Below are 27,270 nucleotides of genomic sequence, written 5' to 3'. Positions count from 1 at the left end.
CCCAGGCTGGAGTGCAGTGGCATGATCTCGGCTCACTGCAAGCTCTGCCTCCTGGGTTCATGCCATTCTCCTGCCTCAGCCTCCCTAGTAGCTGGGACTACAGGTGCCCCCACCATGCCTGGCTAATTTTTTTTTTTTTTTTTGTATTTTTAGTAGAGACGGGGTTCCACCACGTTAGCCAGGCTGGTATTGATCTCCTGACCTCGTGATCTGCCTGCCTCAACCTCCCAAAGTGCTGGGATTACAGGCGTGAGCCACTGCGCCTGGCCAAAAAGAGTATTTCTTATAGTCCTGTTTGATTATCTAATCCTGGCTATGAAGACGTGCTAGAAATAGAGCAAACGGGTGATGAAAGCAGGAAAAGATGGAGTGGGAGGTAGGGAGATGGAGAGAGAGGAAGGTGAGGCGGAGAGAGATGAAAGTGAAGAGAGGTGGAGGAAGAATGGAGAGACTGAACGATCCTTTTAGTCTTGCATTAAATATGCCCCAATCCAGCTAGCTCTTCCCCGTTTTATGAGCAAATAGTTTCTAGTTTTGTCTGCCACAACATATTAATCAATATCCCTATCCTATTACTTTTCCTGTCTTGCTATTTGAGTCCCAATTTTGTTCCAGATGACATCGTGGATGAACCATTATGGAGAACCATTAGTTTAAGCCAGTCATGAATGTTCCTTTCCCATTTGTGAGGTATTCCACCTTTAGCTTCCCCTCCACCTGCAGAAGGCTGCGACCTTAGCAAACCGAGGTCTGTTGGGAGGCTTCTGGAGAAGCTTTTACTTTTCCATAAAAAGGGACAAGCATGACTTGCCAGTTACTTGGTGCTGCCCATTCTACTTTTTGTGGTAGGAATGTAAACAAGCAGCCTGAAGACAACCAGCATGAGGACAAAAACAAACAAAACCCACCAAAACGTGCTAAAAACAGTAAAATGGACAAACAGAAAAGGCCTGGGTCTTCAGACCAGATGATCTTCTCCAGCATCTCTCTCCTCATCACCTGCAGACTTCTTATTATATGAGATAATTAAATATCTTCATTTTTTAAAGCAAGTGATAATTGAGTTTTCTGTTTGCAACTAAAAGCAATTCACCTATTTGGCATTTTCTTATGCTGAAAGTTATTATTACTTTTTATCCCCTTGCAAAGAAGTATATCCCATGCTAATGTTCAGAGTTCATATAAAAAGTGTTTCTAGGATGAAAATGTTCAATGGATTTGATAAAAATTTTTAACTGGTACACTGGCTATACTAGCTTTGTTAGGACTGCCATAACAAAGTACCACAAACTGGATGGCTTAAGCAACAGAAATTGATTTTCTCACAGTTCTGGAGGCTAGAAGTCCAAGGCAAAGGTGTTGGCAGGGTTTCTTCTGAGGTCTCTATCTGTGGTTTACAGATGGCCATCTTCTCTTTTTTTTTTTTTTTTTTTTTTTTTTTTTTGAGATGGAGTCTTGCTCTGTCGCCCAGGCTGGAGTGCAGTGGCGCAGTCTCGGCTCACTGCAAGCTCCGCCTCCCGGGTTCACGCCATTCTCCTGCCTCAGCCTCTCCGAGTAGCTGGGACTACAGGCGCCCGCCACCACGCCCGGCTAATTTTTTGTATTTTTAGTAGAGATGGGGTTTCACCGTGGTCTTCATCTCCTGACCTCGTGATCCGCCCGCCTCGGCCTCCCAAAGTGCTGGGATTACAAGCGTGAGCCACCGCGCCCGGCCAACAGATGGCTATCTTCTCTCTGTGTCTTCACATGGTCTTTTCTCTTTCTGTGTCTATGTCTTAATCTCCTCTTTTACAAGGATACCAGTCACATTGGACTAGGGCCTGCTCTAATAACTTTATTGAACCTTAATTACCTCTCTGAAGACCTTATATGCAAATACAGACACATACTAAGTTACTGGGGTTAGGACTTCAACATGGAAATTTGGGGGAGACACAATCACATTGGTGATTAAAATTTGGCCAGGAATAGGGTTTATGACGCAGAACAATGGTTCGCAGTCCTGACTAATTACCTGGGGAAAATTTAAAATATAGATGCTTATGCCTCACTTCCAAAGGTTCTCATTTAATTGGTCTGAAGTGGAATCAGATATGTATTTAATTTCAGGTGTTGTTAACCATTATTTCTTTAAGCAAGAGATAATTTGTATTAGTCCATTCTCACACAGCTCTAAAGAACTACCTGAGATTGTGTAATTTATATAGAAAAGAGGTTTAATTGGTTAACAGTTCTGTAGGCTCTACCAGAAGCATGGCTGGAGAGGCCTCAGGAAATCAACAAGCACGGTGGAGTGGGAGAAGGACAGTGAAGGGGGAAGTGGTACACACTTTTCAACAACCAGATCTCGTGAGACCTCACTAACTGTCACAAGAACAGCAAGGGGGAAATCCATTTCCATGCCAGTCACCTCCCACCAGTTGGGATTACAATTCAACATGAGATTTGGGTGGGGACACAGAGCCAAACCATATCATGATTAAACCAATTAATCATGTATAAGAGTTCAGAAGTTTGAAGGAGAGGTGAAAAGCCAACCTTATTCTGATGACCAGAAGCTGAGAAAGGCTCAATACAGAAGAGTGGGTCTTCAGTATGGGAGTGGAGCTGCAATCTCATTGAGAAATGGAGAAAGATCCAACTCATCTTCACTCTTCCTCCCTATAAGAACAAGTGGACTTTGGGAGGCCGAGGCAGACGGATCACGAGGTCAGGAGATCGAGACCATCCTGGCTAACATGGTGAAACCCCGTCTCTACTAAAAATACAAAAAATTAGCCAGGCATGGCAGTGTGTGCCTGTAGTCCCAGCTACTTGGGAGGCTGAGGCAGGAGAATGGCATGAACCCGGGAGGTGCAGCTTTCAGTGGAGCCGAGATTGCGCCACTGCACTCCAGCGTGGGAGACAGAGCGAGACTCTCGATGCTAAGAAACCATCCTTAATAGACACCGTAGAGGAGTTATTTACCTGAGGGCATGGCTTAAAAAGTCCTCTGAGCCCACTGTTTGTGTTTTGATTTTAAAATTTGTAATTTCTGTTGCAAAATTGATTCTGGACTACTTTAAGAAATTTGAAGTCAGCCTATTTCACTTTTAACCCACCTGCAGATTTTGACCAAATTAAGTATTGCATGAGGTTCTTATTGCTGCTGTAGTATATTATCACAAACACAGAGGCTTAAAACAACACAAATTTGTTGTCTTATGGTTCTGGAAGTCAGAAATCTGAGATGAGTTCTACAGAGCCAAAATCCAGGTGTTGGCAGAGCTGGTTCTGGTGTCTCTAGGGAAGAAACCATTCATTGTCTTTTCCAGTTTCTAAAGGCTGTCCTCATTCTTTGGTTCATTGCTCTGTATCACATCTTTTTTTCTCCCTCTGCTTTCATCATATCACCTTCTTTCTGATTGACTCCTCTGCTTCCATTGCAACTACATGAGGCCCACCAGGATAAACCAGAATAATCTCCCCATCGCAGACCATTAACTTGATCACTTATACAAAATCCCTTTTGTCATAGAAGTTAACATTGACAGGTTCTGGGAATTAGGATGCAGACATCTTTGGGAGGCCACTGTTCCATTTACCACAATTACTCAACGTCTCTGATACTTAAAACTTGGTAGTTGTGGACAAAAATAAATGGTTTCAGAACCACTTATTTCAGAACCTTCCTTCCCCCAATAACTTCCTAGCTCCAACACCAGAAGGGAACTCTTCCTCATCCAAGGCTGTTATATGAGAAATTGGAAGTGATTCCTCATTGGCTTATTACTTTCTAAAACTCAGCCAGAGGCATAACAATCTAATTATTATTGACAGAACTAGCATATCTTACTTGGAGAGACAAGGTTAATAAAACAAAACATTCTTCTGGGTATGTATTATTAAAGTTTTATATTTGAAGCCCAGACACATTTTTTCCAAGATGTACAATTCATATTGTTCTATACAAGAAAATTCTTACTAGGTTATTCCTGCTATATCTTTTCATTCTAAACTATATAAGAAATTTAAGAAGTCTTGTTTCTCTCAAATCTTCCAAACCATTCTCAGTGATAAATAAATCTAGGCCGGGTGCGGTGGCTCACGCTTGTAATCCCAGCACTTTGGGAGGCCCAGGCGGGCGGATCATGAGGTCAGGAGATCGAGACCACGGTGAAACCCCGTCTCTACTAAAAATACAAAAAATTAGCAGGGCGTGGTGGCGGGCGCCTGTAGTCCCAGCTACTCAGAGAGGCTGAGGCAGGAGAATGGCATGAACCCAGGAGGCGGAGCTTGCAGTGAGCCGAGATTGCACCACTGAACTCCAGCCTGGGCGACAGAGCGAGACTCCGTCTCAAAAAAAAAAAAGTAAAATAAATCTAGTAGTAGAACTCTAGATGTAGTACTACTTTAATAGATACAGAATCATATTAGATGACAGGAACATGCTTTCAGAAATGCAAATTTCTATTCAAATTCAAGATTATAGTAACCTACAAAACATCTATTTTATTATAATCGTATAACAATTACTGTTGTCATCATGATTATCTGGTTGTATTGTATGTTAAGCTAATTGGTATGTTTGTTGTTGTTAATAATAAAATATGTGATAATGAGAGGCAGCATTTATAACAAATAGAAGGCTGCTTTTGGAGTTGGACAAATTTAGGTTTAAATTCCTGTTCTCCCAGGTACTATCTGTGTGACCTTGAGCAAGTTAATTTACTTGGACCTCGTTTCCTTATTTGTTAAATGGGGATACAAATACCTCCCTGTAGAACTGTGTGAGGTTTACTCATATGTATATAGAGTACCTTGTAGAATGCCTGATATATAATGGACTCTCACTGAATAGTTTACTATGGCTATTATTGTTGTTAATAATCTTATTACTAATGAAGACACTGATTTGTTGGAAATTACTTCCCTTGTGGAAAATGAACATGAATGAAAGACAATAGAGGTCTCTAAAAATGCCTCTGACCTTCTCATCAGTTGGCCAGGCAGCCTAAGCTACCATCCTCACTTTGTAAATGCGAAGTAGACTATAAAAGAAAAAATGCTCTAATTCATTCCCTCAAAGTATTCATCAAATGAGGTAGGATTTCTGGGAAAGATTAAGAGCTTACATTTTTCACTGGACTTATTTCCCATAAAATTTCACAGTGAATAAAAGGAGGGGAAGTGCAGAAGCAGTACTATTTGTTTTATCTGCTACCTGCGATTGTAAATCTTCCTGAGAGGTCATTAATTATAATGGTGCTATTCATAATGCTGCTCTTCAGGCCATTTCCCCCTGCAAATTTTATGCTTAGGGTTTAGAAATTGGCTGCTGAATTTCTGTGTGAGGCTGAAACTTAAATGTAATAACAGAGGGAACACTCTCAAACTAGTTATAACATGGAATAAGAATGATATGTAACCAGGGGTTTGGACTGAACTGGGGATGTTTTGTTCATGATACACTGCTTCAGAACAGCTCAAAGAATAGTATAAACTCAAACAATCCAAATCAGGCAGGACCTCAAAACACCTCAAACTTGGACAGTGCTTATCTGAGAATATAAAGGAAAAGAACATGAACCTATTATCATTTAGCCTGTTATATTGGGCTATCATGGCTAAGTACTTCACATTTTTCACAAACTTGTAAGGAGGACCACACATACACAGAGAAAATGAGGTTCAGAGTGTTGAAACAACATGGCCAAGGTCACATAGCTATCAAGTGGTAAAGGTAGTATTAACCTCAAATCAGCCTGCCTTCAAAGGCTGAACTTTGTCTATTGAACAATATGGCCAAAAGAAAGAGATCCTCAGGTACAATCCCCTTCCAAGGGTCTTCGATTCAATCCAACACATTTGTAATTGAGTACCTTTTTCATGCTAAACTTTCTTGTTTTATACAAAGAAAATGAAGACGTGGTTATTGCTCACTAGGAGTTTACAATCTTGGGAGAAGATGTAGGCCAAGTTACTTGACCTCTAACTACTGCTTTTTCTCATCCACAAAGTGAGACAATTGGAATATTTAAAAAATATATATATATATATTAAAAAAATATTTTTTTTTTGAGACAGAGTCTCGCTCTGTCACCCAGGCTGGAATGCAGTGGCGCGATCTCGGCTCACTGCAACCTCCACCTCCTGGGTTCAAGCCATTCTCCTGCCTCAGCCTCCTGAGTAGCTGGAACTACAGGCACGTGCCACCACGTCCAGCTAATAGTTTTGTATTTTTAGTAGAGACGAGGTTTCACCATGTTGGTCAGAATGGTCTCGATCTCTTGACCTCATGATCTGCCCACCTCAGCCTCCCAAAGTGCTAGGATTACAGGCGTGAGCCACCGCTCCCAGCCTAAAATATTTTTATGATCAGATTTTCTTCCCATGGATGTTTGGAAGAATATATATATATACAGATAAAATAGGATGTTAAGGGAGCACAGAGAAGAGGCACCTAACTCACACTTCAGATGGGATAGAAGTTCTTAACGATTTTTACAATTTGATATCTTACTTTTCTTATGTGGCCCAGCGAAAATGAAACCTTTTATGATTCCCCTAATTCAGAATTTCCCAAACTGGATGCTTAGTTAAAAAACAAACAAACAAAAACCAAACAAACAAAAAACAGTGGTTAGGAAAGGTTAAGAAGCTATTTTAGATCCAACCCTGTATAGATATTCAACACTATGACTTCTAAGTGTTTTTGACATCATAAAGTACTAATAAAGAAAGATTTAACTCAAAAAACAACTTTAAACACAACCTATGAAACATGCCATTCATTTAATATTCCTAGCAACAAGCCACCTACTGATACATATTAAGGCTAAGCATAGTTAATAGTAAAACAGAATGGAATTGGTACTTTCACATCCACTCACAACGGAATAGCTGGTACCAGATTAACCTTCTTGGTTTAAATAAATATTAAACTGGATGAAATATAGGAAGCAACTGTTTTCAGATGGTAGGCAATAGGTAGCACAATCTGTGATCCCTGAGATAATGAAACTGTAGCAGTTGCTAATGGGCAAGCCCCTGGAGGCTCACCTTGTGCATGTAACATTTATCCCTCAGCCTTGAATGTTTGGAGAAATCCCTCCTAGGTTTCTGGGTCTCTCTCTGCAGGATTGTCTTTTCTTAGGTTCTCTGAATTGCAGATTCCAGCTGCTTCAACTGCCAAACATCTTGCCTCCTCAGTTCAGGGATCTGCAAGATAAGAGCATTTGCTCTTTTATATGCTCTTATTTTATGAGGTTGGTGTGATCTAGATTCCAAAATCAGGAAAGCGCAATAAAAGAAAAAAATTATAGGTCCAATTCTCTTATGAATATAGATGCAAAAACGTAAATAAAATATTAACTAACAATACAGAAGCATTTTCACAAAATAATGTAGTACAGGGCAACAAGAAAGGTGCATCATCAGAAAACTCTATTGATATAATTTATTTCATAAATTGGCTGACGTTGAAAGCTCATATGATTATCTCGATAATCAGTATAGAAAGAGCACTTGACACTGTTCAATATCTATTTATTTTTGTATGTGTTAATATGGAATTAAACATAAACAAAAGTAGAAAAAAATAGTAAAATCAACTCCAGCATACTTGGCACTAGCCTTCAACAATTACGTGGCTAATTTGTTTCATCCATACCTTTACCTACTTTCCATCACTACCACTTCCAGCCTCGCCTGGAGTATTCTGAAGCAAATCCCAGACATCATATTTTATACATAAATACTTCAATGTGTACCACTTTTTTTGAAAGGGCTCTTTAAAAAAATCACAGGACCCTAGAATTACTATTATACCTAAACATTTAACAATAATTCCTTAAGATCACGTATCCAGTAGCATTCAAATTTCTGCAATGGTCTCATAAACACTTTGCGTTAGATTCACTTCAGTCTTTTTTAATACATAAAGTCTTCTTTTCTTCTTTGCAATTTATTTGTTGAAGAAATAATATTGTGTTTATTTTGCTGCTTGCATCCCTATGGTTTTGTCTAACGAGTTACTTTACATTTTATATGTCCTGTATGTTGGTGACAGATTTAGATGCTTGATCAGATTCAAGTTTGATTTTTTGACATGAATGCTGATATTGTGTACTTCTAATTGCATCATCTCAAAGGACATACTGTTTTTTGTGATACTAAGATTGATCAGTGTGTTTGAGTGCTATCAGACTAATCTATTATGAAATTCTTCATCAGCTTTTCAGTAATCGTTTTAGCAGCCAAGAATATTCTAATTCTTTATTCTTATTCAACAAGTCCCTAGGAAGTTCCAAACTTTCCCACAATTTTCCTGTCTTCTGAGCCCTCCAAACTGTTCCAACCTCTCCCTGTTACCCAGTTCCAAAGTCGCTTCCATATTTTTGGATATCTTTTCAGCAACACCCACTCTACTGGTACCAATTTACTGTATTAGCCCATTTTCACACTGCTGATAAAGACATACCCAAGACTGGAAAGAAAAAAAGGTTTAATTGGACTTCCAGTTCCACAGGGCTGGGGAGGCCTCAGAATCATGCCGGCAGGCAAAAGGCACTTCGTACATGATGGCAGAAAGAGAAAACAAGGAAGGTGCAAAAGTGGAACCCCCTGATAAAACCATCAGATCTTGTGAGACTTATTCACTACAACGAGAACAGTATGGGGGAAACCGCCCCCAAGACTCAAACTCTCCCACGGGCTCCCTCCCGCAACACGTGGGAATTATGGGAGTACAATTCAAGATGAGATTTGGGTGGGAACACAGCCAAACCATATCACTGCATAAGCAGAGGTTGCTGTGGGCCGAGATTGCGCTAGTGCACTCCAGAGCCTGGGTGACAGGGGTAAAACTCTGTCAAAAACAAAACAAAACAAAACCAAAAAACCAAAAATCCCCAAAACAAAACAAAGTCCTGACAAAGTTTATAAAAAGACCATAGAGAAGATTTTTGTAGCATCTTAGAATTTATTAACTAACCAGAATACACAAAACTCCTAAAAAAAGACAAAAATCCTGATGGAATATGGGGTAAAGCATTATGAGCAGATGATTTATAGTAAAGATAGAAAATCTTATAAGCACATACAGACATGCTCAGACTCATCAGTAACCTGAAAAATTCAATAGTGAGATGACACTTTACATCTGTTATGTTGGGGAAAACAAGAACGCTTGATAATGCCAAGCCTGGGAAGAATGTGGGGCCATAGTAACCTTCAAACATTGGGAGCGTAAACTGGTATGGCATTCTGGACAGCAACTTGGAATTATTTGGTCAAAGTGAGAATACTCATACTCCACGACAACAATTTATCTTCTGTTCATCACAGACTATATGTAAAATTAAAATACAAGCACAAAGTGGAAAGGATATTTGCAACATATAGAGCAGACATATAATTATTATCTAGAGTATATAAAGAACTGAGAGAGAGACCAGTAGAAAAGGGGGCAAGATAACTGCTTGGCAGTTCGATAAGAGAAAATGGAAAAGCTAACAAAACCAAAGGTACTCAACCTCAACAGTACCCAGAGATGCAAGATAAAACCACAATGAAATACCTAAAATACACACACCCAAATATACAAAAGTTAGAAATGCAAACACAAATGTTGCTGATGATGTGGAAAAATAAGAACTCTTATACATCTGCACCAGAAACATAAATAGGCACACTACTTTGGAAAATGGTGTGGTCTTACTTTTTAAAGTCCCACATGTGCAAAACCCTAATACCCAGTCAACCCACTCCTACTCTAGTACATGTGCATTAATAGACACAGTCTTGTACTACAATGTTCACAACATTGTTAATAATAGCTAAAAATGAAAACAGTGTAAATGATCATCAACAGTAGGAAGGATAAATCAATCAATCTATATTGGGATACTGTCCAGCAATGGAAAAAACTTCAGCTACACAGCATCACCGGCGGCTGAATTCCACAGCATAACATTAAGTGGGAGTAGCAAATCACAGAAGAATACATACAGTATTAATTCCATTTATATACTATCAATACCAGAAAACATTAAACATTATCTTGTTTAGAAATGCATACATGAATGGCAAAAGGAAGATAATTATTGTAACAAAAGTCAGGATAGTGGTTACTTCCAGGGCAAGAAAGGCAATGTAATCGTTGGGGGCATTTTTCAGGTGCTGGTAATGTTTTATTTCTTAACCGGGTGCTAGTTGTACAGGCACTGTTCACATTATTATTAAGATAAACTTCTGCATGTATAATATATTTTGCAATACAAATGATTTTTAACACGATTGGATTGGGCAATCTCAGGTTCTTTTTATCTTTGATGGTCTATTGCCAGGCCCTTCACAGCTGGACTTAGTGTTGGCCCCTCATTGACAGTTCCACTTAAGCAATATGCATTAAGATGCATACACAGGTGAATTAGACAGGAAAACTTGAAGGGAAAAGGGAACGCGCTAACAAAGAGAATCACAGAGTAGGAGACTAGGAGTATCAAGCCCCTCTCCTCAGGGAGGCAATTGGGGTTTAAATTGAGAGCGCCTGGGTTCCAGTCCTGGTTCCGACTTTGATTTGGGCAAGTCTCTTCTCTAATTCCCAGGATCCTCATGCTGGCTTTGTAAACTGTGCCGTGAAATTCAAATAGGAGGACTAATAATTATTATTCTTTTACAGTTGGGAAAACTGAGGCCACGGTGGGTCGCCACTAGCCCAAGGTGCCATCACCACGTTGGAACTCAGGCCTTCCCTCCGACGGCCTTACAGGAACTCCAACTCCCTGAACTGAGCACTGTCCCGTTATACAAACAGCTGCTCCCTTTCATCCGGCTTTGGGCGCAGTTTGACATCACAGAAGAGCTGCCTTGCCTCACCCCGCCCCTTCAGAAGCCCCGCCCCCTGCCCGGCTCCGCCTCCCTCGGCGTTCATCAAGCCCCGCCTCCAGCGCTCGTCCCCGCGTGGGTGGCCCTGCAGCGCCCCGCGCGGCCTCTCTTCCGGCCCCGCCCCTCCTGGCTGCCATGACAACGAGTCTGTGCCCCGCGCTCAGCTGCTTCTCCGGCGGGACCCTGGCTGGACCGCGGGCCCCGGCCTGGGGGCCACTGCTGCCGCCGCCGCCGCCAACTCGTCTCCTCCCCGTCCCCGCCCAGCCCCAGGTCTCCCGGCCTCACTCGGGCCCGCGGCCGGGGTCACTCCCCGTCGCCCCTCCCCGCACGGATGCCGAAGGTGAAGGCGCTGCAGTGCGCCCTGGCGCTGGAGATCAGCTCAGTGAGTACCGGTAGCGCCTCCCACCCTCGGCCATTGGCTCAGGGGCTCCCTCAGGTCACCTCCGAGAGCCGGGAATCACCCCCAAACCTCCTTCACCCTCCGAATCATCCCTAGGGAGCGTCGACCCCACGCCCCCTCGGTCCTGCCCTACCTCAGACTCATGATCGCCCTCCCACTCCGGCCACGCAGAGGCCTGACCCCTGCTCCGCTACGCTGGCTTCAACCCGACTTCCAACTTGCGCGCTTTCAGATCGTTCCCAAACCACTTCAGAGTTCCTTTCCTCGCTCCTAACTTTCCAGTGAGAGAGAGTGTATGTGCGCGGCGCGGGGACTTTTCATTCCTCTTCTGGGCTCCAGTTCTCTTAGAAAATTATTGCCCCCGCCTTTCCCAGGTCTGGGGGTGGGGGTCGCATGTCCTCCCGAATCCCTGCAGGCACACCACTTCAGACCGGTTTCAAACCCGCATTAATGAAGGGGCCTTTCTTTATTCTGTCTTCAAAGGAGAATTTTCACACCCAACAATTGAAATGTGTCATTGCGCAAAGTACCTTGCCTTCCCTCCCAGGGCCTTACAGGAAAAACTCAACTCCTCAGAAATCACTTCAGGCCCCTCCCGTCCCCAGACCCTTCCGACTTTGTGCCAGCCATTGCAAGAAAGGCCCAGTCAGCTTTATGAGGGAAACTCGCCTTCTCCAAACTTGCAACCCCACCCCTTCACTCTCCAGACTTGCTCAAAAGGACGCTTTCCTCCATCCTCCTGTGGAAGTCCCGCTGGGGCAGAGAACCCCACTCATCCAGTGAAGGGGCTGGACCTCTCCATGCTGGGAGAAAACTCTATCTGCTTGTTGATCTCAGAAGACTTCCAAGGGTTTTGAACTTCTTCCCCTGCATTCTTTAGAGAACCCTCTCATTCCCCTGTTCAGAGGAATACTCCAGCTTGTCTGTTCTGGAGGAAATCTCCAAAAGACCCTTTCCACACCCCATTTTAGTCCTGCAGGCACAGACCTGTACGGAGTTTGGAACCGAAATTCACCATTCGGTCTCTTCACTCCTTCTTACTCAATATGTCTTCTTATGTATATTGTCTTCTCTTGGATCTCCTAGGAAAACTTGGAGGTTGAGGGTGCTTAAATATTTACCATTACTCTCCTGGGTGCTGCAGCCAGGAGCCCTCTGCATTTCCTTCCTGTACACCCTGCTGGCCAGGCTCCACTTAACTCGTGCTTGCAGCTTCCCGCCTTTCCTGGCTGGCCTTCGTCACGTTAGAATGATGTTGCTGCAGCACAGAACTTAGACCCCTAGGAAAATCACAGGACTGTTTTAGGTCTTTTGTCAGGTCTTAAAGAAGGCAAGTGTGGGTGGGGCAGAGTGTGAGGCAGTGGTGGTGAAGTAGAAATTTTCTTGGACTCTCCCTTTATCTTCAAGCCTGCAGAGATTTTTCTCGGAAACTCCATAGCCCTAGCTTTACTTGTTTTCCTCCCAAAGCTGCCATTTTTGACAACGTTTTGTGAAGTAAAATTAGTTTAGCAAGAAGAATGCACGAAGCTTTCTCGATCCCTTGGCCCAGGACATAAGTTAGTGAAACTCCTTCAGAGTTCAGCCTTAATAGATTTTGTTGCAGGCTTCTTCCTCCTCCTGCCAACTAATGGTGTTTAGCAGTCTGGTGAGTGCAGCTGCCCGACTGGCTGGCTGCAGCTTCCCTAACGTTGCCAATACAAACTTTCTAAGAGGAAGTACTCTGTTGTAACTGATTACTGCTTGAAGGAGTCGGAGGAATAGCTGCATTACTCCTATTAATTGTATTGCAGAAAGTGAATGTGTAATTCACTGTATAATGGAGCTTTGTTACTCATCAGAGCTGAAAAAAACGATGCAGGTGGAAATAATATTTTCCCCCAACAAACATTTAAGTCACAGAATTTTATAGTTCCGAGAAATCTTAGATGGAAATCATTGGATTCAATCCCTTTTTACAGCCAAGCTGTAATAGCATGGCTATTATTTGTCTAGGATTGCACAACTATTTCGAAGCAGATCTGCAAAATGTTCCTGAAATTCTGAACAACAAAAGCCTTTTAAAATGGCTCTGATGCTCAGAAGGAGCAAACAAACAATGCCCCCACCCCCTACCCCGCAAAAAAAAAAAAAAAAACCCCACTAGCAAACATACAAGTTAAACATGTTTGATTGATTGATTAATTTGGCTTTGATTGAATAGAAAGGTTATATGACCCTAGATATTTTTAACATCTTCATTTTGATTTTAGTTTCTTGTCTATTTCCTTTTTACATTTACATAGTTCAAGTTCAAGACTATATAAAATGATATACTCAGAGAAGTGTTGCTTCCAGGCTCAAAACTATTTCCCACCTATACTCATCTGCTTTAAGTAACCATTTTCACTGGTTTTGATATAAACAGATACACAGACTCTCACATACCACACAACATATATACATATAAAATATATATCTGTTTTTATGAAATAGATAGCATATAAACTATTCTGCACCTTGCTTTTCTTCGTTCAGTATGTCCTGGAGATCACTCTGTACCTATTAAAACTGGCATCTTTCTCCCCAAATTTTTAAATGAAATTTTTCAAACATACAGAATACTTAGAAGAATAGTTCAATGAATAACTGTAACCCATGACCATGTACATTAATTTATCTATATGTATGTGTATATTTATGTATTTTTTTTTTGCTAAACATTGAAAGTAAATTGACATAATGAGACTCCACCTGTAAGCACTTCAGCATGTGTCTTCTAAAAATAAGGAAATTAGCTGGGCATGATGACAGGCACCTGTAATTCCAGCTACTCAGGGGACTGAGGCAGGAGGATTGCTTGAGCCCAGGAGTTTGAAGCTGTAGTATGCTGTGAGCACACCTGTGAGTAGCCCTGCACTCCAGCCTGGGCAACACAGACCCTGTCTCTGAAATAAATACATAAATAAATAAAATTAAAAAATGAGATTGTTCTGTATAATCCCAACACCATTATTACACCTAAGATAATTGGTGAGAAATTCTTAATATTTAGTTCATATTCAAGTTTTTCTGGTTGTCCCAAACATGGATTCCATAGTTAACTTTTTCAAACCAGGATCCAGTCAAGGTTTAGATATTGCCTTTAATCATTTGATTGATAGGTCTTTGTAGTTCATTTTAATATAGAGCAGTTCTATTTTTTTTATTCCCACAGTGTTCCTTTTTTTTCCTCAGTTGGTTTTGGTCAATTCATACACTCATGTCACCATCACCCAGATTAAGATTTAGAACACTTCCATCACCCCTCACAATTCCCTTGTTCCCCTTTCAGGTCCATTCCAGACAGAACTGCTTTCCAGAGAGAAATAAGTATACGAGGTGATGGAAATATTAATTAGCTTGAATTAATCATTTCACAGTGTATATACATGTAGCAAAACATCACTTTGTACAGTGTAAATATATGTAAGTTTTGACAAAAAAAGAATGGATAAATATGTCGTGGTATACACATACAATAGAATACTACTCCACAATTCAAAGGAACTACTGATAGAACCAACAACATGGATGAATCTCAACAACATGCTGAGCAAAAGAAATCAGATACTAAATATCACACACTATGTGGCTCCAATGTGAAGTTTAAGTACTGGCAAACTAATCCACAGTGATAGAAATTGGAATAGTGTACACACACACACCTACCACATTTTCTTTATCCATTCATTCATCGATGGACACTTAGGTTGCTTCCATATCATGAGTATGGTGAATAATGCTGCAATGAATATGAGAGTGCGGATCTCTTCCATATACTAATTTCCTTTGGATACATACCCAGAAGTGAGATTGATAGATTATATGGTAGTTCTATTTTTAATTATTTGAGGAAATTTTTCTTTTTTTAAATTATTTGAGGAAATATGCTTTTTATAATGGCTCTTCTAATTTACATTTGTACCAATGGTGTACAAGGGTTCCCCTTTCTCCACATTCTTTCCAACAATTTTTTGAATTTATTATAGTAGTCATTCTAACATGTGCGAGGGCATATCTTATTGTAGTTTTGATTTGCAGTTCCCTGATGATTGGAGATGGTAAGCACCTTTTCATACACCTGTTGGCCATTTGAGATACCTAGTCAGACCTCTTGCCCATTTTTAAAATTAGGTTTTTTGTTTTCTTGCTATTGAGTTGTTTGGGTCCTTACGTATTTTGGATATTAACCCCTTATCAGATTTTCTCCATTCTGTATGTTTACTGTTAGTGGTTTCCTTTGCTGTGCAGAAGCTTTTTACTCTGATGCTATCCATTCTCTTGTTGATGGTTGTTTGGGTTGTTTCCAGGTTATGGTTGTTATTGGATAATACTACTATGAATATTCATTCTTGTAAAAATCTTTTTGTGGACATTACCTTTTGAACATACTTGGCTCAGTTATAGAATAGCTCATGTTGTATTATTGCCTGATTTTTTCTTCTTTTTGTGGTGACATTCAATTTTTTCCCAATTTGTATAAACTGGAAACTAGGTGTTATCTCTAATTGCCTGTTGAAAGTTGCAATCTCACTCTTCTCTACCCCTTCCATGCTTATTTTTTGCTGAAGTTTTGTGTTAGTGGTAATCTCATCTGTGTAATACTTTAGTAATATGAAAGTAAAAACATAGAAAGGTTTGGATGTGTTACACAACATTTTATGTTGCCCAACAGAGCCATATGACGTGAGAGAAAATATATTGCTAAGAGGAAAGTGTGACTTTTCTCAATGAATCTCTGGAGAATGATATGGTATGCTAAGTAACTTGTTTTTAAAGCGCATCAAAAGAATTATATTTTCCATCACTTACATTTTAAATCTTTAAAACATTTTATCTTTGATGGGAAGAAGTATTATTGCTGATTTATCTCTTTACCTTCTTTTTATATTTAATATTTCAATTTTTATGAGCTTATTTGGGAAAATAGAATGAGGATATTGGAGCCATTTCAAATGTAGTTCAACCTAATAGAATATTGGCTGTAGGGTTTTCATTTATTGAGTTAATGCAGTTCCCTTCTATTCTAATTTTTAAAAATCTCGAATGTTGAGTTATTTGGGATGTTTTTTTTAATCCAGTGAAATTATTATATAATATTGCTTTCATAGTCTGTAAAAAAAAATGACACTTTTTGATGTTGAACTATTCCCATTCCTGTGATAAGTTCTTTTAAGTCAGGATGTACAGTTTTTACTCTATTTTGCTGGATTTGATTGGCTAATTTTTTATTTAGGATCTTTTATTTGTATTTGTAGAGAGATTTTAGCTTTATGAGTCAAATACTTTTTTTCAGTTATTTTTAAAACATTTATTTTGAAATATTTCAGATATATAGGAAGTTATAGAGTAACATTTAATGAACACCTGTGTACCCATCCAAGTGAAGCGTCCTGTAAATCTCTGCCTAATAAAATCCCTTTTTCCTTCTTCTTTTTGGCTAATCGGTATCCTGAATTTTGTATTTACCACTCCTCTGCAATTTGCAATATTTTTTCTCATTGTAATATCTGCCTTTAAGGCACTTGATTTACTTCCAGTTGCTGTTTAACTGGCATCTCAAAGGTATTGATAATGTTTTAAAATCATTTGGCTCTAAATATTTTATAATTTTTATTACGATTTCTACTTTAGCTTATGAATTATCTAGGACTTGTTTTAATTCCAAGATGCATAAGATTTACGTGTGTGTAACACTCTCCCATACTCATACTCTCCCCCCTACCTATACACATGCATACCTACACATATACATATATATTATCTTTTATTGTGGTATTTTAATGAATTGCATTGGGGTCATGTATTAGGGTTCTCCAGAAAAACAGAACCAATAGGATACACTATATAGTTATTTAATAGGGAATTTATTATGGGGATTGGCTCACTTGATTATGACGGCTTTGCAGTCCCATGACATGCTGCCTGCAAGCTGTCTGCAATCTGCAGAACCACGGAAGCTTGGTGATGTAATTCAATCTGAGTACAAAGGCCTGAGAACCAGGTGTAAGTCTTGGAGTCTGAAGGGATGAGAACCTGCAGTTCTGTTATCCAAGGGCAGGAAAAGATGGATGTCCGAGCTCAAGGAGAGAGAGCACATTTGCCCTTAATCTGACCTTTTGTTCTATCCTTGCCCTCAACAGATGGTATAATCCCTGCCCACATTGGTGAGAGTGGTCTTTGTTACTCAATCTGCTGATTCAAATACTAATCTCTTATGGAAACATCCTCACAGACACACCAAGAAATAATGTTTACCAGCTACTTGCGTATCCCTTAACCCAGTGAAGTAGATACATAAAATTAACCATCATAGCTAGTGAACAAGGTCTCTGTGATATTATGTTTGTTATTTCCTTTGTGTCCTGATACTTATCCAGTTGTTGTGAATGCTCTCTACTTGCTTAAAATAATATATAATCTCATTTGTTGGATGTACGGCTCTGTCATTTTCACATCCATCTTACTTATTCTGAAATTCAATTATGGAATTGAATTTTTTGTCTGCATGATCTACCCGTTTGTAATGGAGACGTATTAAAATCTTCACTGATTATGTATTTTCACTTTATCCTTGATGTAATTCAGTACACTGTGATGTATAGAGCTGTGGATTTATTTGTTTATTCTGTTTTGCACTGGGTGTATGCTTTCCACTTGAGAATTTAAGGTTTTCTGTAGTTCTTGAAAATTCTTAGCTACCATATTTTTGAGTATTGTTTTTCTGCTGTTCTCTCCTGTCTTAACTTCTGGCAGTACTATTAGATATGTGTTGGAACTTTTATCTATTCTCAATGTTTCTTAAGAGCTTTATTTATTATTCTTTAAATTTATCAGGCAACCCTTGAACCAGAACAGGTTCAGAGAGGCTCCTAAATGCTTTTTTTTTTAACATAAAAAGTCTTCTTGTTTTTAGAGAATTCTTCAATATTAAATTTGTACTTAATAATTTAAAATTTATCTCCTCTAAATTTTTAACTTAATTGACTAAATTTTCCAAAATTCTCATTTAGTCTCTCTTTTTAAATATCTGCCAATTTTCATTCTTACCGGTATATATTGACTTTATATTTTGTGACTTTGCTTAATTTCCCTATTATTTCTAGTATCACATTTTGCAATAGGTCACAACTAAGATGTTTGAAAATACATTGTTTTGCCGGGCGCGGTGGCTCAAGCCTGTAGTCCCAGCACTTTGGGAGGCCGAGGCGGGCGGATCACGAGGTCAGGAGATCGAGACCATCCTGGCTAACATGGTGAAACCCCGTCTCTACTAAAAATACAAAAAATTAGCCGGGCGTGTTGGCGGGCGCCTGTAGTCCCAGCTACTCGGGAGGCTGAGGCAGGAGAATGGCGTGAACCCGGGAGGCGGAGCTTGCAGTGAGCCGAGATCGTGCCACTGCACTCCCGCCTGGGGGACAGAGCAAGACTCCATCTCAAAAAAAAAAAAAAAAAAAAAAAAAAGAAAATACGTTGTTTTACTTCTTCCTTTTCAACCTATGTGCCTTTTATTTCTTTCATTTCCAAATATCTTTTTCTTGTACTTCTGCACTGGCTGGAACCTATAGTGCATTGTGGTATAGAGGCATTGAGAGTGGACATTCTTCTTTTTCGGTTGAGGAAATTTCCTTCTGAGTTTGCTGAGAACATTTATTATGAATGAGGCTTAAATTTTGTCAAATGCTTTTTTTCCAAACAGAAAATGAATTAAAAGAATTTTGAAGATTTAATGCTGTAATATACCTTTTAGAAGTGATTTAATAAGCCTGGTGCAGTGGCACATGCTTGTAATCCCAGTGCTTTGTGAGGCTGAGGTGGGAGGATCACTTGAGCCTAGGAGTTTGAGACCAGTCTGGGCAACATAGTGAGACCCCATCTCTGAAAAAACAATTAGGCAGGCATGGTGGCACCTGCTTGTAGTCTTAGCCACTTGGGAATTTGAGGTGAGAGGATTGCTGGACCCCAGGAGTTTGAGGCTGCAGTGAGCTATGGTCACGCCACTGCATTCTAGCCTGGGCAACAGAGCAAGGCCTCATATCTTAAAAAAAAAAAAACATGACTTCATTACATCCCACAAATTTTGATACATTTCGTTTTCATTTTTATTCAGTTGGAAGTTTTTTTCTAATTTGTCTTATGATTTCTTCTTTGACCTATGAGTGATTTAGGACCCTATTATTTAATTTCCAAATATTTAGGTATTTTTTTCAGATATTTTCCCATTATTGATTTCTAGTTTAATTTCATTCTGGTTAGAGAATATACTCTGCATGATTTTTTAAAAAATATTTATGTCCTTTTATGTTGATTGAGACTTGTTTTATGACTCACAGTATCATCTATCATGGTGAATGTTTTTATGTGCCCTTGGAAAAAAATATGTGTATCCTTCTGTTGTTGGATGAAGTACTCTATAAATGTCATTTAGGTCAAATTGGTAAATATTGCTTATATCATCTGTATCTTTAATGATTACTTGACTGCTTATTTTTGTCAGTTATTGAAAGGGAAGTATTGAAATTCAAATGCATAATTTTTTGCTTTATTTACTTTGACACTGTATAATTAGATGCTATTATATTTAATTTAATTTGATTATGTTAGTAAATCAAACTTTTAATCAATATGAAATGTTCCACTTTATCCTTGGTGATTTTTCTCTTTCTGAAGTCTACTTTATGTCATATTAACATAACTACCCCAGCTTTTATGATTAGTAATTGGATGATAGATCTTTTCCCTCATTTCACTTTTATCCTTAGTCTATCTTTTTGAAGTTGCAATATTATTCACATCTATGAAATGGTCTTTTTTTTTTTTTTTTTTTGATATGGAGTCTCGCACTATTGCCTAGGCTGGTGTGCAGTGGCGCGATCTTGGCTCACTGCGACCACTGCCTCCTGGGTTCAAGCAGTTCTCCTGCTTCAGCCTCCCGAGTAGCTAGGATTACAGGTGCCTGCCACCACGCCCAGTTAATTTTTTGTATTTTTAGTAGAGATGGGTTTTCACTATATTGGCCAGGCTGGTCTCGAACTCTGGACCTCATGATCCACCTGCCTCATCCTCCCAAAGTGCTGGGATTACAGGTGTGAGCCACCAGCCCCGACTGAAATGTTCCCTTTTAAAGTGTACAATTTAGTAAATTTTAGTATATTCACAAAGTTGTGCAAAAATCACTACTAATTTCAGAACATTTTCATCACCATATAAAAAAATCCTGTATCTGTTAGTAGTCATTCCCTATTCTCCCTCTCCCACCAGCCCCTGGATCTAATTCCCATATCTGTAGATTTGCCTATACTGGACATTTCTATAAATGGAATCAAACAATATGTGGCCTTTTGTATCTTACTTTTTTTACTTAGCATAATGCTTTTAAGGTTCATCCCTGTTGTAGCATGTATCAGTACTTTATTTCTTTTTATGGTGAATAATATTTCATTGTATGGACATACCATATTTTGCCTATCCATTAATCAGTTTGTTAGAGTAGACAGCCAGAAATGAGCAGGCAGTGTTGCCCCTGGGAAAAGAAGTCCTGGATACTCTGCCCACTGACAGTCAGCAAAAAAGACAGCAAAAAAGATTGGCTACACCTGGCCTTGTGCTTTTAAAACTTTTTTCACTTAACATAATGCTTTTAAGGTTCATCCAATGTACGTGGTACATTGTTGTAGCATGTAATAGTACTTTATTTCTTTTTATGGCCAAAAAAATAGTTGGATCATAGTTTTGAATCTGTTCTGCCGATCTATACCTTTTGGTTGGAGTGTTTAGTCAATTTATCTTTAATATAACCATAGATAAGATTTACTTGTGTCATTTTGTCATTTGTTTTCTGTGACTATTTTGTCTATTCCTCCATTATTGCTTTTTTTGTGTTAATTATTTTTTAGTGTGCCACTTACATTTTCTTTTCTTTAAGCTGTATTTTTAAAGTTACTTTCTTAGTGCTTGTCTGGGGTTTACAATGAGCATCTTAATTTATAATCTAGTATGGATTAATACTAACTTATTTTCACTATTACATAAAACCTTTGCTTCTATTTTGTTCTATTCTCCCTCCCTTCCTTTATATTATTCTCATACAAATTACATTTTTATAAATATAAGTACACCAGCACAGTTTTATAATTGTTGCTTTCTGTAATTGTCTTTGAAATAAAATAGGAGAAATAAGAGAAAAATGCATTTACACTGTTTTTATATTTACATAGTTTCATTTACTGTTTTTTTTTTTTTTTTTTTTTTTATTTTGTGTTTTTTTTTTTTTTTTTTTTTTTTTAATGTGGATATGAGCCTATGTTTAGTATTCTTTCATTTCAACCTGAAAGATTCTCTTTAAGTATTTTTGATAGGGAAGTTCTGCTAGTGATGAGCTATCTCAGTTTTTGTTTATTTGGGAATCACATAGTTTTAGTTCCTTTTTGAAAGAAAACTTTTGTGGGTATTGAATTATTGTTTGAAAGTTTTCTTCTGTCAGCACTTTGAGTCAGTTATCACTCTGCCTACTGGCTTCATGTCTGATGAAAAGTCAGCCGTTAATCTTATTGAAGATTATTGATGCCTGCTGAATCACTTCTCTCTTGTTGTTTCCAAGATTCTCTCTTCTTGAGAGTTCATTGGATTCTCTTCTTTTTTTCTTTTTTCTTTTTTGAGATGGAGTCTTGCTCTGTTGCCCAGGCTGGAGTGCAGTGGTGTGATCTTATCTCATTGCAACCTCTGTCTCCCGGGTTCAAGCAATTCTCCTGCCTCAGCCTCTTGAGTAGCTGGGATTACAGGCATGTACCACCATGCCCAGCTAATTTTTGTGTTTTTAGTAGAGATGGGTTTTCACCATGTTGGCCAAGCTGGTCTCGAACTCCTGACCTCAGGAGATCCACCCGTGTGGGCCTCCCAAAGTGCTGGGATTCCAGGCATGAGCCACCACACCTGGATAGATTATCTTCTATTGAAAGTTTATTAGGTGCACAGGTTGGAGTTCTTTGATCTTTTAAAAAGTTTTAAATTTTTTTTCTGTAGAGAGAGGATCTCACTATGTTGCCCAGGCTGGTCTTGAACTCCTGGCCTCAAGTTATCCTCCCTTGATTTCTTTGATCTTGTTGGATTCTTTTATTGGTTTTCTTTAAACATCAGAAGATTTCATACATCATTTCTTGTGATATCCTTTCTGAGGCTCCCATTCTATTTATTTTACTGCGCTTAGTGGTATCCCATAGGTCTGAAACTCTGTTCATTTTTCCTTCTGTTAATCAAACTGGATAATCTTAATTGACATATTTTCAGGTCCCCTTATTCTTTCTTCTGACAGCTCATATCTCCTCTTGAACTTCTCTAGTGAATTTTTAATTTAATTTTGGCACTTTTTTAACTCTAGAATTTTTATTTGGTTCTGTTAAAAATTTTTACCTCTTTATTGATATTTCTTATTTGATGAGACAGCATTGCCATACTTTCATTTACATCATTAGACAAGATTTCCTTTAGTTCTTTGTTTTATTTATTTATTTATTTATTTATTTATTTTCGAGACAGAGTCTCGCTCTGTCACCCAGGCTGGAGTGCAGTGGCGCGATCTCGGCTCACTACAAGCTCTGCCTCCCCGGTTCACGCCATTCTCCTGCCTCAGCCTCTCCGAGTAGCTGGGACTACAGGCGCCCGCCACCACACCCGGCTAATTTTTTGTATTTTTAGTAGAGACAGGGTTTCACCATGGTCTCGATCTCCTGACCTCATGATCCACCCGCCTCGGCCTCCCAAAGTGCTGGGATTACAAGCGTGAGCCACCGCGCCTGGCCAGTTCTTTGTATTATTTATAATAGATTTCAGATCTGTGTTTAGTAAGCCCAACTTCTGGGCTTCCTCAGGGACAGTTTTTATTGACTGCTCTTTTTTTTTTTCCCCATGTATAGGCTGTGCTTCCTATTTCTTTGCATGTTGCAATTTTTGTTGAAAATTGGACTTTTTAAATTATGTGGGACTGTGTAAATCAGAGCTGCCTCCCTTTCTCCTGAGTTTGTTATTGTCTGGTATTATTGTTTTTTGTTTGTTTAATTAACTTCCTGAACTAACTCTGTAAAATCTGTGATCTTTGTCATGTGTAGCCACTGATGGCTTTGCTCAGTTAGCTTTATGGTCTCCTAAAGATTGGCCTTCTATTTCCTTAAATGTTAGAACCAAGAGGTCTTTCAGCCATTGTCAAGGTTCTCTGTGTATATGTTGGGGTATGCTTTCTGTCCCCTGGCAGCCATTTACAACTCTGCCTTAGCCTTCACTTCCAACTTTCTCAAAGCCTCAAGGTCAGCCAGAGGTGAAGGGTTATGGCTTTCTCAGGTCATTTCTGGGCACATGAACAGCTTTGCACATGTGCATGCTCTTCTAAATTGCCAAGTCTATGTCATAGCTTGTCAAGATGATTTAAGTCAACCACCTTGCTAGGTATTTTCTACTTGTCCCATCTGATTTCTTTTAACCTCCCTTTTCTGGCTTTGTTTTTGGAAAGCTGCTGGGTGTTCTTTTAAGAGATAGCAGAATTTGTAGAATTGTAGATGAAAAAAACAACACCTTCTTGCATATGTTACAAATTGGATAGAGACTCAGCAGTTTCCAGTGAGGACAATTAGAGCAGTACTGTCCAGAAAAAATATAAGAGCCTCAAATTTGAGGCAAGGATGTAATGTTAAATTTTCTAATAGCTACATTTAAAAAAATTAAAGTAGTAGGCCAGGCGCGGTGGCTCACGCCTGTAATCCCAGCACTTTGGGAGGCTGAGGTGGGCAGATCACAAGGTCAGGAGATTGAGACCGTCCTGGCTAACACAGTGAAACCCCGTCTCCACTAAAAATACAAAAAATTAGCCGGGCATGGTGGCGGGCGCCTGTAGTCCCAGCTACTTGGGAGGCTGAGGCAGGAGAATGGCGTGAACCTGGGAGGTGGAGCTTGCAGTGAGCCTAGACCATGCCACCATACTCCAGCCTGGGCAACAGAGAGAGACACTGTCTCAAAAAAAAAAAAAAAAAAACACAAAACAAAAAACACAAAAAAGTTAAAGAGGTAGTCAAAAGTAATAATATGTTTTATTTAAATCAGTGTATTCAAAATATCCTTTCAACATGCAATTAATAGAACAGTTATTAATGAAATATTTTACAGATTTTTTTTACTGAGTCTTAAAAATCCATTGCATATTTTACACTTACAGCCCTTCTTAAGTTAGACTAGCTATATCTCTGGGTGTAATTGGCTAGTGCCTACCATTTTGGACAGCACAGATTTAGAGGGACTCTAAGACGGTTTTAGTTTTAATGAGGCAAAGCAAGAAATGAACCTTATGGACAGAATGAGATTTGCTGAGGACCCTGGTTTTAACGATCAATTGGGAATATATTAGAGCAAAAGTGGAACATAGAGTAAGAGGGAGATGGAGTCAAATAGCTGGCAGAGAAGATAATTAGTATGTACAAAAGGATGTGAAGTATTTGTCATTTATTCAGTGTAATAGTGTGGTAAGATGGCAGGTTATATGGTTTTTAATCTAATAATTGTGATAGTATTAATGAATGTTCTGTCAAGCACTGCTGTAAGCACTTTGAATATATTAACTTATTTAATCTTATGACTCATTTACTTTGTGACCTTAAGTTAGTAGATCACTTTAACTTTCCTGGGGCTCTGTTTATTTCACATATAAAAAACTCAAAGCTAGACTAGATAATCTCTATGCTTTTTCTTAATACTGAAAGTCTGTATCTTTGGATACAATGATGAGGAAAAGAAAATTTCTGTCCTTAGGAAATTTATGATCAAGAGGTGATATGTACCCTCTTAATTAAAGTGCATGTACACAATAATTTGTACCATAATTACAAAATGCTACAGAAATTTAAGACATACTTACTTGCATATAGTAAGTTCATAATAAATGTTTGAATTAGGTTGAATTGAATAATGGTGAATCAAGAGAAATTTTGTGTAGGAGATGTTCATTGATGTATGCCTTGGCAGGTGGTAGGAATAAATGAGGAGGAGATGGAATGGAGTAGTAAGGAGTTACTGCTCCTTACATTGTATTATATTATGTTACATTATACGATGATGAAAGAACATGAGTCAAGAAAAGAGAACAACAAAAAATATACTTTGAATGTGTTGTTGGGAGTGTTGGGTAATATTATATTGGACTCAAATCTTAGAGAGCCTTTAATACCCTGGTAAGGGTGTGGTTGATCACTGGCAATAGAATATGGTAGGTACTGGAGAGACTGTGCCATGTGTTATTTAATAACCACACATTTTTTTGCCTATATTTTCTGTCAATCACAATGAGGATAGTTAAGTGCAATTTAATATGTAAAAAGTCCTTTATTGGGCTAGAAACTTTCAATTTATTAGCTTTGAAACTTTGTCATATTGCTTTTGATGAAGGTATCTATGGACTGTGATTTTGGGTGATAGAAGTCAGATTTGTGGTTTTTATCGGAGTTTTTTTAATTCTCTAATATAATGTTTTATTTCTGCTGAGTGTTAATCCTTTGTGATTAAATGATGCTGAATAACTTTATGTCAGCATTCAGCATAAAGTGGGAGCCTCAGGCTGACTGTTTAAAACTATTAGTGTCTGTCCCAAGAGCTAGTACATAGAACTTCAAATGTGGCACAAGTAACCAAATGGAAAATTGTAGTTTTCTCAGAGGGATGGAAGTTATAAAAGCATTTCATTTAACTCTGTAAACACTAGTCTCTGTCTCTCTCTCTTTATTTGTGAGTATTTTTTATTAGGTTACCAGACTAATTTTTTTATGTAATATTTGATAATAAGTTATTTTAGTAGGATAGTTCAGGGAATTTATAAAGCAGTTATATCCATTTTATCTAATTTCTTTCAGGTAACTTGCCCAGGAGTCGTGCTTAAAGACAAAGAGGACATCTATCTTAGCATCTGTGTGTTTGGCCAATACAAAAAGACACAATGTGTCCCAGCCACTTTTCCCCTGGTCTTCAATGCCAGAATGGTGTTTGAAAAGGTGAGTTCAAATATTAGATCAAGTATTAACAAACAAAAAATCAAAGTGGTTCCAATTTTTGAATAAAAGCCTATAACACAAATTATTACTGTTGACTGTGTGCTTTGGTTTAATTCAAAAGGACATTTGTAACCTAAGTCTGGAAGCTTGAAAATTTGCATTAAATATGCATTGAATCAGTTGCCTTTTTTCCTTGATTAGCTTATTCCTAAAATTGATTTAGTGGACTTTGTGTAACATAGAATCTTGATTTCTAAATAATGATTTTCATAAAAAGAGAGCAAAGTCATTAATAGATAAGAATATATCAGCCGTGCGTGGTGGCTCATGCCTGTAATCCCAGCACTTTGGGAGGCCGAGGCGGATGGATCACCGGAGGTCAGCAGTTCGAGACCAGTCTGGTCAACATGGGGAAACCCTGTCTTTACTAAAAATACAAAAAATAGCCAGGTGTGGTGGCATCTGCCTATAATCCCACTTACTCGGGAGGCTGAGGCAGGAGAATTGCTTGAACCTGGGAGGTGGAGGTTGCAGTGAGAGGAGATAGCACCATTGCACTCCAGCCTGAGTGACAGAGCGAGATTCCATCTAAAAAAAATATATAATATGATATTTTACTTATGACTGTTTCTTCATACTTCTTTCTATAAGTCTTTTTTTCCCCCCTAAAACTGCAGCTTTTGGTTAATTATGACCAATTGTGTTTCTTACTTTTTAATTTCCTTCTTTCTCACCTTCTTTCCTTCCTTCTTGCCTTCCTTCCTTCCCTTTTTCCTTCTTTCTTTTGTTCTTTTTCTCCAGAACCTACTCTATTCTGTGGACTTTTCTAGGCACTGAGGACACATGGTAAACAAGGCAAAATCCTCCCCTCTGGGAGCTTTCATTGTAATAGGGGAAACAGATAATAACCAGATAAATATGTGAATAATTTTAGGTAGTGATAAGTGCATGAAGAGAATA

General features: G+C 38.8%; 1 protein-coding gene across 6 annotated transcripts in view; it reads left to right on the top strand.

Annotated features, from left to right (window-relative positions):
- Positions 1-10,966: 10,966 nt before the first annotated feature.
- Positions 10,967-27,270, top strand: part of SPATA6 (spermatogenesis associated 6) — a 127,064-nt gene continuing 110,760 nt past the window's right edge. For 3 of the 6 annotated variants that reach the window (XM_032160785.2, XM_032160788.2, XM_032160787.2), the window contains exons 1-2: positions 10,967-11,251; positions 26,173-26,310. In XM_032160785.2, coding sequence (XP_032016676.1) covers positions 11,201-11,251; positions 26,173-26,310 — 189 coding nt within the window. In that variant the 5' untranslated portion in view covers positions 10,967-11,200. The remainder of the gene's footprint in view (positions 11,252-26,172; positions 26,311-27,270) is intronic. The other 3 variants (XM_032160786.2, XM_032160783.2, XM_032160784.2) reach the window with 2 other exon arrangements.

The sequence above is a fragment of the Hylobates moloch genome, unplaced genomic scaffold (genome assembly GCF_009828535.3).
Source record: "Hylobates moloch isolate HMO894 unplaced genomic scaffold, HMol_V3 SCAFFOLD_8, whole genome shotgun sequence".
Classification (NCBI taxonomy): Eukaryota; Metazoa; Chordata; class Mammalia; order Primates; family Hylobatidae; genus Hylobates; species Hylobates moloch.
This window is presented reverse-complemented; position numbering and strand designations above follow the sequence as displayed.